The following is a 12,952-nucleotide window of genomic DNA, read 5'->3' on the forward strand; positions in this document are numbered from 1 at the left end:
TTATTTTTAGGCATTATCTTGGCTACCTATTTAGGCTCGAAAAGCAAAAAATATCAAAAAATACAACATGACTCCATTATGACCCTTTCATGGAGGTAGTTTTTATCCGCTAGTATTTTCCCTTTGAATCTCTTTACAATTCGAAATCAAATTCAAAACTCAGTAGAAGAAAGGAAGAATCGACTTACTACGGTTGTAATACGAATAAATACATATATTTAATTATTTTTATTTACATAATAATTGTTTGAAGCTCATATTCCATCAAATTTTTAAATAAAAACATTAAAATATTGAAAATGTTCATATATTTTAATAGGGTTTTGGCACTTTATTGAGGAATTACTACATACATAGTCGAACTGAACTTGATATTTTGAAATTTAAATTATTTATCAAAATTAAAATTTAACTTGAAATTTATAATTATTTAGTCATATTTTGCATAATTCTAAGTAGATTTTGTAAAAAATCAAGAAAGAAAAATTTTAACGTGCTTTATTTTTTCTTTTTTAGAATAATACATATTATTATATAATTAACATATTCATAATGTTTCACCCTTTCAAAAATATAATCCTCCTCTCAAATAAACGTACATACGGGTGGCCTCTTTTTTCAAAAAATTAAAATTTGAAATTTTGGGCTCAAATATTAGAGATTTTTTCAACTTTCAACGATATATGTTGTCTATATCAGACCTCCTTTCTTTTTGATACTTAACATTGTTCCTAAATCTTAGCCGTTAAGGCTGTTCTGAAAATATTTTTTTTTCGAAAAAATTCGAAAAAAATTCTTAAAATTCAAAAATCCCTTAATTCCTGAGGATTTTGGAAAAAAGTTTTTACATGAACATGTGTATATTATATGAAGTATATTGATAAGGTAAAAATCAAATTTTATTGCATATTCATCGAGAAAATAAACTAACGAATCCCTCAAAATTGAGAGGGTAATCCTCTTCCTCTCAAATAAACGTACATGCGGGTGCACCCTTAACATTTGCATGAACTTTTTTTTTCATTAGCTCGGAAAATTTTTATCGAATACTATTATTATTTATTTCAGCGCAATAAAATTATTTGACAAGTAATCCAATTTGTGAGTGTCGTCTTTACGATTATAGTCTTTACAATTTAGAAATGATAACCCTTTTTAATTTACACTTGTTTAGTGACGCGTTTTTTGAATGTAATTTTGAAAATCATAAATACATTTAAATTCTAAAAGCTCAGAAAAAATTCTTTACTATCACAAAAAATAATGATCTTATAATATTAAAAATATTTCGTTTGTGTACCAATATATTAATTTTTTTTAAATTCACGATTATAACTAACAAATTACTTTTAAATAAATGCTAATCCCTTTTCACGGGATATAATTAGCTTGGCTAAAAGGAATCATAAATATGGCTTTGAAAACGCAAAACTAAATTGACTTGTTAATTTTGAGAGCAAATGAATTAGAATAATAAATGATCTTTATCGTTCTATAATTTCTTAATACATAAATATATACGTCAATGCAGCTTGACTAATGAATCTCTAAAAAAACTTATTCATATTGAAAGTTTTCTATTGCAATCTCAATTATATTTGAATTGATTTTTCGATTCTATTCAGATTCATAGTCATGGCCATACATAAGCTGATAATATTCTATAGCATTACTGTGTTATTTTATCACATTGGCTTGTTTCAAGATATTCTAGCAGCTAGCAATAATTTTATATCGATTTTTAAAAAAATTTTAACAAATATTATCAAGATTACCGTATCAATAACTTGGATTATTTCCTTCTTTTTCATTAAACCATTCAATACTGTCTTTTCCGCAAAATTGCAAAAAAATGAATTTCTCTACGTAATTCCTATATTTACGGCATTATACGGGATATATATAAGGAGTATCAACGGATCCTCTCCTAAAATTGTCACACTGACGCCTTTATATAATTTTTATTTAATTTTTGAAACAGTAGCTTTTGTAATTATATTTACTTTACTTTCAGCATTTTTCAAGAATATTTATGAAACATTAGGACCTGTTCAAGAAGATATCTTCATGATGCTCCTAGAGCAAAGAAAAACTTACAAAAGCAACAATGTCGTTTTTGTCACATTTTTCAAAAAATATGCATTGACTTGTTTCCTTCCATCTTTCGCATTCACGATTCATTACTATTTTCTGTGTAACAAAACATTTATCATTAAGAAAACTTCAATTCGTTTTCGACTGCATTTTCGCTTTTTACCTCTTTTATATCTTGCCTCAGTTATATATTTCTTCTCAATCATTGTGAAACCTATAGAAGTAGAGCAATCTGATTTTCTCTTTGAAAAAAACATGGTAACACCACATAACTCTCTTCTTCAATTCCCCACAAAAAAGAAAAATATAATTATGATTGGTTTGGAATCTTTGGATACTACTTACTATTCGACAAAGAATGGTGGTTGTATAAACAATATAATAATTAAGAACATGGAAGAGATGGCACTTGATAAAAATAATGTCCATTTTTCACATTTGAAATATCCAAAACTTGGGGGAATGAGTACACTATGGAGAACAGGGTATACTTTAGGAAGCACATTTGCGGCATTATGTGGTGCTCCTTTCATGGGGAAGAATAAGCCAAATGGAATGACAGAAGGATATTTAAACAATTTAACATGTTTAGGAGAGTTACTAAACGAAGCGAATTATATTACTTCAGCGACATATGGATGTCCTCCATTTGACCGGGGATATGGTCATGTATTTGATTATCATCATTATCAAAGAATTAATGTTGTGGGAGAAATCTTGAAAAATCAAACCAATAATTTTTGGATCGATGATTATTTAACATATGGCATTTTCAAAACTGAACTCAATTTTCTACCAAAACAAGGAAAACCTTTCTTTGCATACATGTCAACAATTGATACTCATGAGCCAGGTTTTTCGTGCTATTTATGCCCTAAAGAAGATAATAAGATGCTTCAGGCGGCAAAATGTGCCGATAATCAATTGAAAAATTTCTTAAGTTGGGCAAAAAATCAACAATGGTACAATAATACTGTCTTCATGATATTTGGTGATCATGTGACAAGGGAGATTGGTATTAAAGAAATTGCTAAAGCGCAAAACTATAAAAGAGCATCATATGACCTTATCATCAATTCAGAATTAAAGTCAAATAATACTTATGAAAGATTGTTTACGTCGTTTGATCTTATGCCAACAGTTCTAGCTGCGGCAGGAGTAAAGATAAAAGGAGATAGATTGGGTCAGGGTGTAAATTTATTTTCAGATATTCCAACTCACTATGAAACCTATGGTACTAAATTTGACAATAGTTTTGATGATGTAAGCAAATGGTATGAAACTGTAATCATGCATAAGCCAACTGCCTGTGATGATTCCAACCCTTGCATTTTCATGCAGTCTTTAATACTTGATACAAAATATTCAAATTTGAACATATCAAATTAATTATATTATAAAGATAAGGGGACATCTAACAAGCTTGAATCTTCAAATGTATTGATATTATTATGAAATATATTAGATACAAGTGCATTGATTTGATTTGCTTTGATATTTTATTTATTTTTTTTTATACCTTTAAACTCTCAAATATTTAATATAATTACTCATAGATATCAACCGATTAATTCTTATTTGATCAATTGATGAATCTTATAATATTAAATTATTTAGATTAATGATTGGATAATATTTTATATTCACCAATACATATCATGATTATTCTAGGTTGAAGTAAGTTATTGCAATATATGTATGGTAATATTTGGTGATGATGTTTCACAGATCTAATATTGAGTTTCAAAATGAAAATTGAATGGAATTTTCATGATTTTATCAAGTTTTTTAGCTTCAAAAAATTTCTTCTGTTTTATGAAAATCAGCATCATAAGAAGTAAATGATGCGCAAAATCATTAATTTTCAAATACATTATGATCTCATAGGATAATATAGGGTGTCCAAAGGTGCGTTTAGCACAGCGCTCTATATGAGACTATTAAAGGAGATATATGCTGATTATAAATATATAATAAAAAATATGAATATATGTATATGATGAGTATGTTGTATTTTGGCGCCATGCCGGGATATAAAATGAATTTTGAGACAAGAGGCGGTTTCGCGGGAAATTTTGGCGGGATTTTTTTTTATTTTTTTAATGAATCATAAAGAAAACATCCTCGCTCTTGCAAAAAAATGCAAAGACTGTAAAAAAATCTACGAGACATTGGTAAAATGCTTCGGTATGGATGCTCCTAGCTATTCCACTGTAACATATCATGTTAGGATGTATCACTTCATGAACAAAAAGGCGCCCATCATAAAAATTGACAAAAAATCGCCGGATCAAAGAAAAATCAAAGCAATTCTTCAAGCGCTAGATGAAGACCCAAGAGCATCACTCAGAAGGATAGAGGAGATGACAAAGATACCACGTACAACAGTCAGTTATTATCTGCACAATTATTTGAACTACAAACTAGCGTATACACGTTGGGTTCCGCACAACCTTAATTCAGTTCAAAATAAATCTAGAGTCCAATCTTCGAAAGAGCTCCTCTCTATATTGGGTGCGTATCAATCCAAGAAGTTTCGCTTTTTAGTAACAGGGGACGAGTCTTGGTTTCAATATGCAACAGAAGCCAAAATCATGTGGATCCCGAAGGATGAAAATCCGCAAACATTCCCGAAGAAAAAAATTGACACACCAATGATGATGTTGTCGGTTTTTTGGGGCGTGAATGGCATCATCGCAATTGATATTCTTCAAAAACCTAATACGATGAATGCTCAGTATCTAATTGACAATGTTCTTACTCAAATTATCAATTCTGATGAGTTTGAGAAATCCAAACAACAAAAACAAAAGTTTGCAATTCATTTTGATAATTCAAGAGTTCACAAAAGTCATAAGGTAATGAATTACTTGGTGGAAAACAATGTCAAAGTTGTTCCAAACACAATTTATTCACCTGATATTGCACCCTCTGACTTTTATTTATTCGGCACGCTAAAAAAGAGAGCTGAAGGACGCGAATTCGCGAGTCCAGATGATCTTGAAAATTTTGTAAGAGAGCAATTTGAGCAATTTTCTCATGATGATTTAAAGCGTGTCTTTCAAGCCTGGATCGATCGCTGCGAACGCGTGATTGAATCCAATGGTGATTATATTTAAATAAACTTTATATATATATGTAACTTGTTTATTTCTATTCGCAGTATTCAGGTTTGTGCTAAACACACCTTTGGACACCCTATATATCTTTTACATTTGTCAAATCATTTTTCGCAAGATACAATTTTTTTTCCAGAAACATATCAATTAAAGATGCATCCATCACATTCTTACACACCCTCAATTTTTCTGTTTGAGGTTTTATTTTCTCTCCATTCTCATACCAATATTCCCCTTTTAAAGAGTGTTTCACAAAGCAATAAGTGCACCATTAAAATTATTGTTAGAAAAAAATATAAACTTAATTTTTTAAAAAATAAAAAGATAAAAAAAGATTTTATTTAGCCATTTCATTCAAGCAAGCATGAGCAGCAGCTAAGCGAGCTATAGGGATACGATAAGGGCTGCAAGAAACATAATCAAGACCTACTTTATGGCAGAAACCAATTGATTTCGGCTCACCACCGTGTTCACCGCAAATACCAACAGTTAAATCCTTTCTTGTTGATCTTCCTCTTGCTACTGCCATGTCGATCAACTGACCGATTCCTTCCTGGTCGATTGTCTGGAATGGAGATGCCTCCAAGATTCCCCACTCTCTGTACTGCTGTAAGAAACCACCTTCAACGTCATCTCTTGAGAATCCCAATCCCATCTGTGTCAAATCGTTTGTTCCGAAAGAGAAGAACTCGGCGTATTCAGCCATCTTATCTGCGATGACTGCTGCGCGAGGAACTTCAATCATTGTGCCGAACATTGCGTGAATGTCAGCGTTGTGTTCTTTGAAGATCTGGTTTGTGATCTCCTCGTATTGTGGCTTGATTCTTGCCAACTCGTTGTTGTGGCATGTCAAAGGAATCATGATTTCTGGATGTGGATGTGCTCCTTTCTCCAATGCCTGGCAAACACCTTCTGCAATTGCTCTTAACTGCATCTTGAGCAATCCAGGGATGACCAAGCAAAGTCTGACACCTCTGAATCCAACCATAGGATTTGTTTCATGGAGTTGTTCGCATTTGGCAAGGATTTTCTCTTTCTTTGCGAGCTCTTCTTCGTCAATTGCTATTCCGAGTTCTTTCTTTGTCCTCAATGTTGTTACTTCTTCTGTTATGATCAACAAATCAGGAAGGAACTCGTGAAGTGGTGGATCAATGAGTCTGATGATAACAGGAAGATCTGTCATAGCTTCGAACATTGCTGTGAAATCAGAGATTTGTAAATTTTCTAATTCCTTCAACGCGGCATCTCTTTCTGCATCGTTTTCAGCCAAAATCATTCGTTGGACAATTGCGGATCTGTCACCAAGGAACATATGTTCTGTTCTGCACAAACCAATGCCTTCTGCACCGAATGATCTTGCGCGTGTTGCATCTTCCGGTGTATCAGCATTTGCGCAAACCCAATCCGCGTTGATGGACCGCCGTTTGCATGGTTGCGGGAGTTTGGTGCTGAGCGAACTTCATCAGCCATGTCAAGATCTGCATGAGATCCTTCTGGTCTTCAAGGTTTGGCTTGACGAGAGGAACTTTGCCAACAAAGACTTGGCCGGTAGAGCCATCGACAGATGCCCAGTCGCCTTCGTGAAGTGTCTTATCTCCAAAGGTAACTGTTAAAGCGTTGAAATCGATGACAATTCCTGTGCAGCCGACAACAGCTGGGATACCAATCTGTCTGGCAACGACAGCGGCGTGAGAGGCAGCGCCACCTTCAGCAGTGAACAAGCCCTTGGAGACACACATGCCTCCGAAATCATCTGGCTTTGTAAACTGACGGACCATGATGACGTCGTTGCCTTTCTTGGCTTCTTCCTGGCATTTGTCGGATGTGAAGTAGATCTGGCCGACAGCAGCACCTGGAGATGCCTTGACACCGTCTGCAAACTTGTTTGGTTGGGCAGCTTTGAGATCATCTGCTGTAAAGTGGGGATGGAGAAGCTGGTCGACATCGCCTGGCTCGACACGCTTGAGAGCTTCCTCTTTGGTGATATTCCTTCGGAAACAAGGTCGCATGCGATCTTGACTGTAGCTGCGGCTGTACGCTTGCCGTTACGAGTCTGGAGAATCCAGAGTTTCTCGTTTTCGATTGTAAATTCGATATCTTGCATATCTTTGAAGCGGTTTTCGAGCTTCTTAGTGATTTCTACGAATTGTTGGAATGCGCTTGGCATTTTCTCTTCGAGTTTGGCAATTGGCTCTGGTGTACGAACACCTGCGACGACATCTTCACCTTGTGCGTTGACAAGGAAATCTCCCCACAATGAAGCTTCACCGTTTGATGGGTTACGGCTGAAAGCGACACCAGTAGCTGATGTATCACCCATGTTACCGAAAACCATGGTAACGATGTTGCAAGCTGTACCCCATGAGTCTGGGAATCCGAATTTCTTACGGTAATCGATAGCACGCTGAGAGTTCCATGATCCGAAAACGGCTGCGACAGCACCACGGATTTGCTCAAATGGATCTTGTGGGAATGGATTTCCTGTATGTTTTTCGATGATTTCTTTGTAAATTCCTGTTAATTTCTCCCAATCCTCGGCCTGCCAGTCTGCATCATTCTTGTAACCCTTTTCTTCTTGGCCTTTCTTAAGGGCTTCTTCGAATTCCTCATCTGGAATTCCAAGAACGATTGCGCCGTAGCCTTGGAGAAGTCTGCGGAAGGAGTCCCAAACGAAACGTGGATTATTTGTAAGATTGATCATTGCTTTGACTGTTTCATCGTTGAGACCTAAGTTGAGAACGGTATCCATCATACCTGGCATGGAAACACGAGCACCTGAACGGCATGAAACAAGAAGTGGTAATTTTGTATCGCCAAATTTCTTTCCTGTAAGTTCTTCGAGTTTATGTAAATATGTTAAAGTTTCATCCCACATTCCTGGTGGAAAAGCTGGTGGATCTTGGGAGTAGTAATCGTTGCATGCTTCAGTTGTAATTGTGAAGCCTTTTGGAACTGGAATTCCGTCCTTCGAGATGGCAGCAAGGTTTGCACCTTTTCCACCGAGAAGGGCGCGAACACCGTCCCAAGAGCCGGCCTTTTCTTCAACTTGGTCAACTTCATCGAATAAATAAATGTAACGTTTGGCCATCTTCGTTATCTAGTGTCACCTTTAACACGTTTTTTTAGAGTTTACAACTTCATTTCTGTTGGATTCTTTTCCAAGCACCGTGAATATGAATTTATATATTACCTCATAGGGTATTTCCGAATTTGATTAAATTAGTTTATTTCTCTTTGATTTTTCAACAATAGGAATTAATAAAAATCAAAATTGAAGGAGTTCTATAGCAAATCTAAAATGAGTAGTTAGAACAAAATAATTTGTGCAATGCTTTATTTACCATTCAGTGATTTCTTTGTATCAATTATTAATAAATCACCGAGATGTTCATAAAATGAAGAAATACTAATGTGTTGTTGGATTACTCCAGACATATTCTCGAGTTGCGCATCATTCAAATATAGATGAGGCAATAAAACGATAATGATCCATTTTGAATGGAACTTCTCAAATTGTCCGTGAAACAATGAACCTATTCATTCATATATCAATGAATGCATTTAACTTAATCCGATTCATATTCAAAATATGGTCCTCAAACGATCACTTGTATTTTAAAAAGCAGTGATAAAAACAGCTAATGTTTTTATTCGTGTTGGCAGAAATTCAAATTTAATTTATCTTTGAAATTTCAGAAGGACAAAACATCTGATCAAAATGATATTTTGGCTGTTTTTTATAAGCTACTGTGAAGAATATAATGAAATCACATTCAAACCAGGCTTGAATTTTATCACAGAACCTATTATAATTAAGAAAAACCACACCCTAATTGATGGTAAAGGAAAAGCTCGTTTAGTTGGCGGCGTGAAGCTTGGTAATTTTAAGAAAGTTGAAGATGAAAGCATTCTTAAACGACTCGATGAAAGCGTGAGGAAAAAAGTCTACCAAATAAATCTAAAAGAATATGGAATTACAAGTCAATTGCCATTTCAGGAAATTGGATATTTTATAAATTACGACTCATCAAGCAATCATCTTTACATTGATAAACAACAAATGAATCTTGCACATTATCCAAGATATTCTACTTTTGTCAACATTTCTAACAAGGGTCCATTTCCATTTGCAATATCAGATGGTGTAGATATTAATGATCCCAGAGTTTATACGTGGAAGTTTCATCCAAATATATATGGCGTGGGATATTGGGATTATGATTATACAGGAAGCTTAAGAAGTGTTTCTAAAATAGATTATGACAATCATAAAGTTTATTTTGCGAAACCTCAAAAAGCAGGAAAAAATGCAAAATTAGTATTTTATAATATTTTGGAAGAACTTCGATATCCTGGTGATTTCTATATAGACAATAGTACAATGATCCTTTATTTTTATCCTTTCGGGAAAATTAATTCAAAAACCGAAATTATTTTATCAAATCATTCTAATGCTATCATTAGAGCTCGTGGCATAACAGATATTGTTATTAAAGATATAAGTATTGGATTCACACCTCGTACTGCACTTTACTTTGACTGGTGCAATTCAGTTGTAATTGAAAATTGCGAAATTTCAAATATTGGAAATGTTGGAATTTATATTCTAGGAGATAACAACACAATCAGAAACTGCAAGATCCATCATACAATGCGCCAAGCCATTGTCGTTGATTCAGCTCATGATGAATATACTCTAAAATATTCAAATTGTAAAGTTATAAACAACGAAGTTTATTGGTATTGTAACATGAGTAGAAATGGGTTTACACCAGCGTTTAGGATTGAAGGTGTTGGTATAACAATATCACATAATTATATTCATCATGGAGCTGGACACGCAATATTTTTCTCTGGAAATAATATAATGATGGAATATAATGAAATTTCTGATATATTTGAATCTCCATTCCCAACATCAGCTTTTTACGCTGGTATGAATTACGTAACAAGAAATAACACAATTAGATACAATTATATTGATGATTTAGTTCCAAATAATGAGATACACCAAGGAATTTATATGGATGATTGTGAAAGTGGTGTAAATATATCACATAATATATTAGTGAATGCTGGTAGATCAATATGGCTTGGAGGAGGAAGAGATTACCATGCGAGAAATAATATAATTGTAAATGCCACTTTTGCATTGTGGGTTGATGCAAGAGCTTGGGCTGAACTCAAACATTCCATAAATTCTTGAGACCAAGATTCTATACAATTCGTGATAATCCAAAAGTCAAAGGAAATCTTCCTCCTTATATAACATCATACCCTAACTTATCTGTTATTGATCAGTATTACAAGAATAATACTGTTGAGTTTCCACTTATTCCACCTTCTGCCTTTGTTTTTTGATAATTGTTTTATTTATCCAAAGAATGCAGCTTTATTCAAGAATCAAGAATATGTCAATGGATCATATACTTTTGGAGAAGTATTCATTAATAACTATATTAATGCAACAGAGAAAGATTTCGCCGATTTCAAGAATGGAGATTATTCAATTAAGAAAGGATCAAGATTGAACAAACTTGGCATGAATCCAGTTGATATGAGCGAAATGGGTTTGCTTAATAAAGGATCCAAGAAAAATGTTGTTGTTCCTGTGATAGTAACTCTAGTTGTACTTATAGTTATAGGAGTGATAATTGTTCTTATCTATCTTAAGATTAAGAAGGATAAAGAAGCTGAAAGATCAATTGTTGAGAAGAAAATAGTTGTATAACTTTATTAATAAATCTTTATTTATATGTTGATTCATAATAACTTTTTCCTGACCAAAAACACTAACTTTTTACCTTAGAAAATTATGATTTACATCTTGAGTGTCAACAAAATTGAGAGGATGCCGGATGGTTGTAAAAAAACTAGTAGAAAAAGAACAAACAGCTAGTATCACAATGAATTTTGGCACAACAATTTCAGTTTCTCCATGATTTCCAGAATATTCGCGTTTTCTTATCCTTCGAATAAAAATAACATTAATATCACACTAATAACGATTTTTGGGATCAACAAAGATATTTTCTATGTCAGTAAATATTGTGCTTTTTTTTGGATTGTGAATGTATCTATCAAGGTTCTAAATAATAAAATATCGCTTATGGTTGCTAATCTAGTTAATTTAGGATAATATAAAACTTTGAATAGAATTCTACAGCATCTTCATATAGATTCAAGATATTGGCCATCCCATATCCTGTTACATATGGTAATGTTATGACTATTTATATCGAACAACGATTTTCAGGATCAACAAAGATATTTTTCATAAGAATATAAGGCAATGTGATGTCTGTTTATATCAAACAAAAAAATAATTAGTGGAACCTTCGATAGATGCGATTGATTCTAGAATATGTTGTTGTTTTGAATAGAGTTCTTCGTCTAATTCAAGGTCATCTATTTGTTCAGCAAATTCAGCAAATTTAGCAGGATTTTGATCGATAATTGAGTCTAATATGCATATTAATTTATTATTTATTGTTTGATCGTCTGCATCCGAGCATAGATCAATCAATAATTTCCAAATTTGATCCTCGATTACGATCACATCAGTAGTAAATAGTAGATGCAAAATTTCAAGTATTAGATTGCAGGCAGAAAGCCTAATTTTCGCTGGTATTCTTTCCAAGTTTGAAATGAAAAATCTAAATAAATTAGAACCAAACAAATTCCTAGCAAATAATGGATCTCTTGATGAATAATTTGTGAGAAAGTTGATTGCATAAATGGAATAATCCCATATATCTGATGTTGCACACGAAATAAACTCTTCAAGAGTAGAAGTTGTTATCATTCTATCTACCATTGATGGATCTAATTTTGAGATGATTATATTATATATTGCATATGAATTAATAATCGATTTTCTATCAATTTCATAATCTTTTTGCATTTTTTCACCAATTGGCGTTTCTCTAGGTATTTTGGATATTTTCCCATTTATATAAGGTAACGATGAGAAAACTATTTCGAAAATATCATTTTCGATAAAAAATTCGATCATATCTGGAAAATTATCAAGATAAGAAGCAATAATTTGAGATCCAATGTCATACATATGATATCCATAAATGATAGTTATGATTTCGCTCAATCTTTCTGCAATTTCTTTTGGAGGATTATTTTGAATTATTATATTTGTAATAAAGCCAATATTTCGAAGTATTATATCTTCATCTTTATATTCAATCCTCTCTTTGTGTTCTAGCATCATTTCAATGCCATTGCAGTCAAAAAAAGTTTCCAAAAGTGAAGGGAATCTATAAAACAAACTGGAAAGCATCTCGTATGAAACTTTAACATAATACAAAACATCTCTCTCCTTATCTAGTCCTTGGATCAAAACTGAAATTAAGTTGGAATTTGCAATTTCTTCTTCTTCAATCTGAGTATACCTTAACACTTTTTCAAAAAACCATATAAGATATACAACTTCTTGAGAAGTATTTTCAACAGATAAATTATTTAAAATTTCTAAGCACATTTTAGAAGCCATTACATCATTTAAATAATCTATATATGTTTGGTCTTCAATGAATTTGATTGACAGACGTGATGCAACATTGCAAGCTAAAATATAATTTTTATCATTTAGATGTGATTGAGCTAGTTCATAAAGTGATTTGAATTGGTTGAATTTTAGTTCATAATGCTTCTCATTAATAGGGATTTCCCTTTGAATATTAAGAATATCATCATCTTTATAGTCCATACAATTTGAAAAAGTG

The 12,952-nt window shown here is 32.9% G+C and overlaps 4 protein-coding genes and 2 pseudogenes across 6 annotated transcripts, besides 2 other annotated features; 3 read left to right on the plus strand and 3 right to left on the minus strand.

Moving 5' to 3' along the window:
• Positions 1-995: part of a mobile genetic element that runs on past the window's edge.
• A 640-nt stretch (positions 996-1,635) lies between these two features.
• TVAGG3_0600780 (lipoteichoic acid synthase family) lies at positions 1,636-3,513 on the plus strand (the record flags this gene model as incomplete). The annotated part of the gene is made up of 1 exon (XM_001296833.2): positions 1,636-3,483. One exon carries the CDS (start codon positions 1,636-1,638, stop codon positions 3,481-3,483), a length of 1,848 nt encoding a protein of 615 aa, XP_001296834.1.
• Positions 3,514-3,988: 475 nt separating this feature from the next.
• Positions 3,989-5,295: a mobile genetic element.
• Positions 4,085-5,213, plus strand: TVAGG3_0600800 (annotated as a pseudogene). The gene has a single exon. A coding segment is annotated over exon 1 (1,129 nt).
• Positions 5,296-5,531: 236 nt separating the features above from the next.
• On the minus strand, positions 5,532-6,613 carry TVAGG3_0600810 (pyruvate, phosphate dikinase protein; the record flags this gene model as incomplete). The annotated part of the gene is made up of 1 exon (XM_001580706.2): positions 5,551-6,525. One exon carries the CDS (start codon positions 6,523-6,525, stop codon positions 5,551-5,553), a length of 975 nt encoding a protein of 324 aa, XP_001580756.2.
• A 66-nt stretch (positions 6,614-6,679) lies between these two features.
• TVAGG3_0600820 (pyruvate, phosphate dikinase protein) lies at positions 6,680-8,885 on the minus strand (the record flags this gene model as incomplete). The annotated part of the gene is made up of 1 exon (XM_051239763.1): positions 7,885-8,301. A coding segment is annotated over one exon (417 nt), but the record flags the coding sequence as incomplete, so codon positions are not given.
• A 388-nt stretch (positions 8,886-9,273) lies between these two features.
• TVAGG3_0600830 lies at positions 9,274-10,944 on the plus strand (annotated as a pseudogene). Its single transcript has one exon. A coding segment is annotated over exon 1 (1,671 nt).
• A 45-nt stretch (positions 10,945-10,989) lies between these two features.
• On the minus strand, positions 10,990-12,936 carry TVAGG3_0600840 (armadillo (ARM) repeat-containing protein family; the record flags this gene model as incomplete). The annotated part of the gene is made up of 1 exon (XM_001298270.1): positions 11,524-12,936. One exon carries the CDS (start codon positions 12,934-12,936, stop codon positions 11,524-11,526), a length of 1,413 nt encoding a protein of 470 aa, XP_001298271.1.
• Positions 12,937-12,952: the final 16 nt, after the last annotated feature.

Source organism: Trichomonas vaginalis, chromosome II (genome assembly GCF_026262505.1).
Source record: "Trichomonas vaginalis G3 chromosome II, whole genome shotgun sequence".
In the NCBI taxonomy this organism is placed as follows: Eukaryota; Parabasalia; order Trichomonadida; family Trichomonadidae; genus Trichomonas; species Trichomonas vaginalis.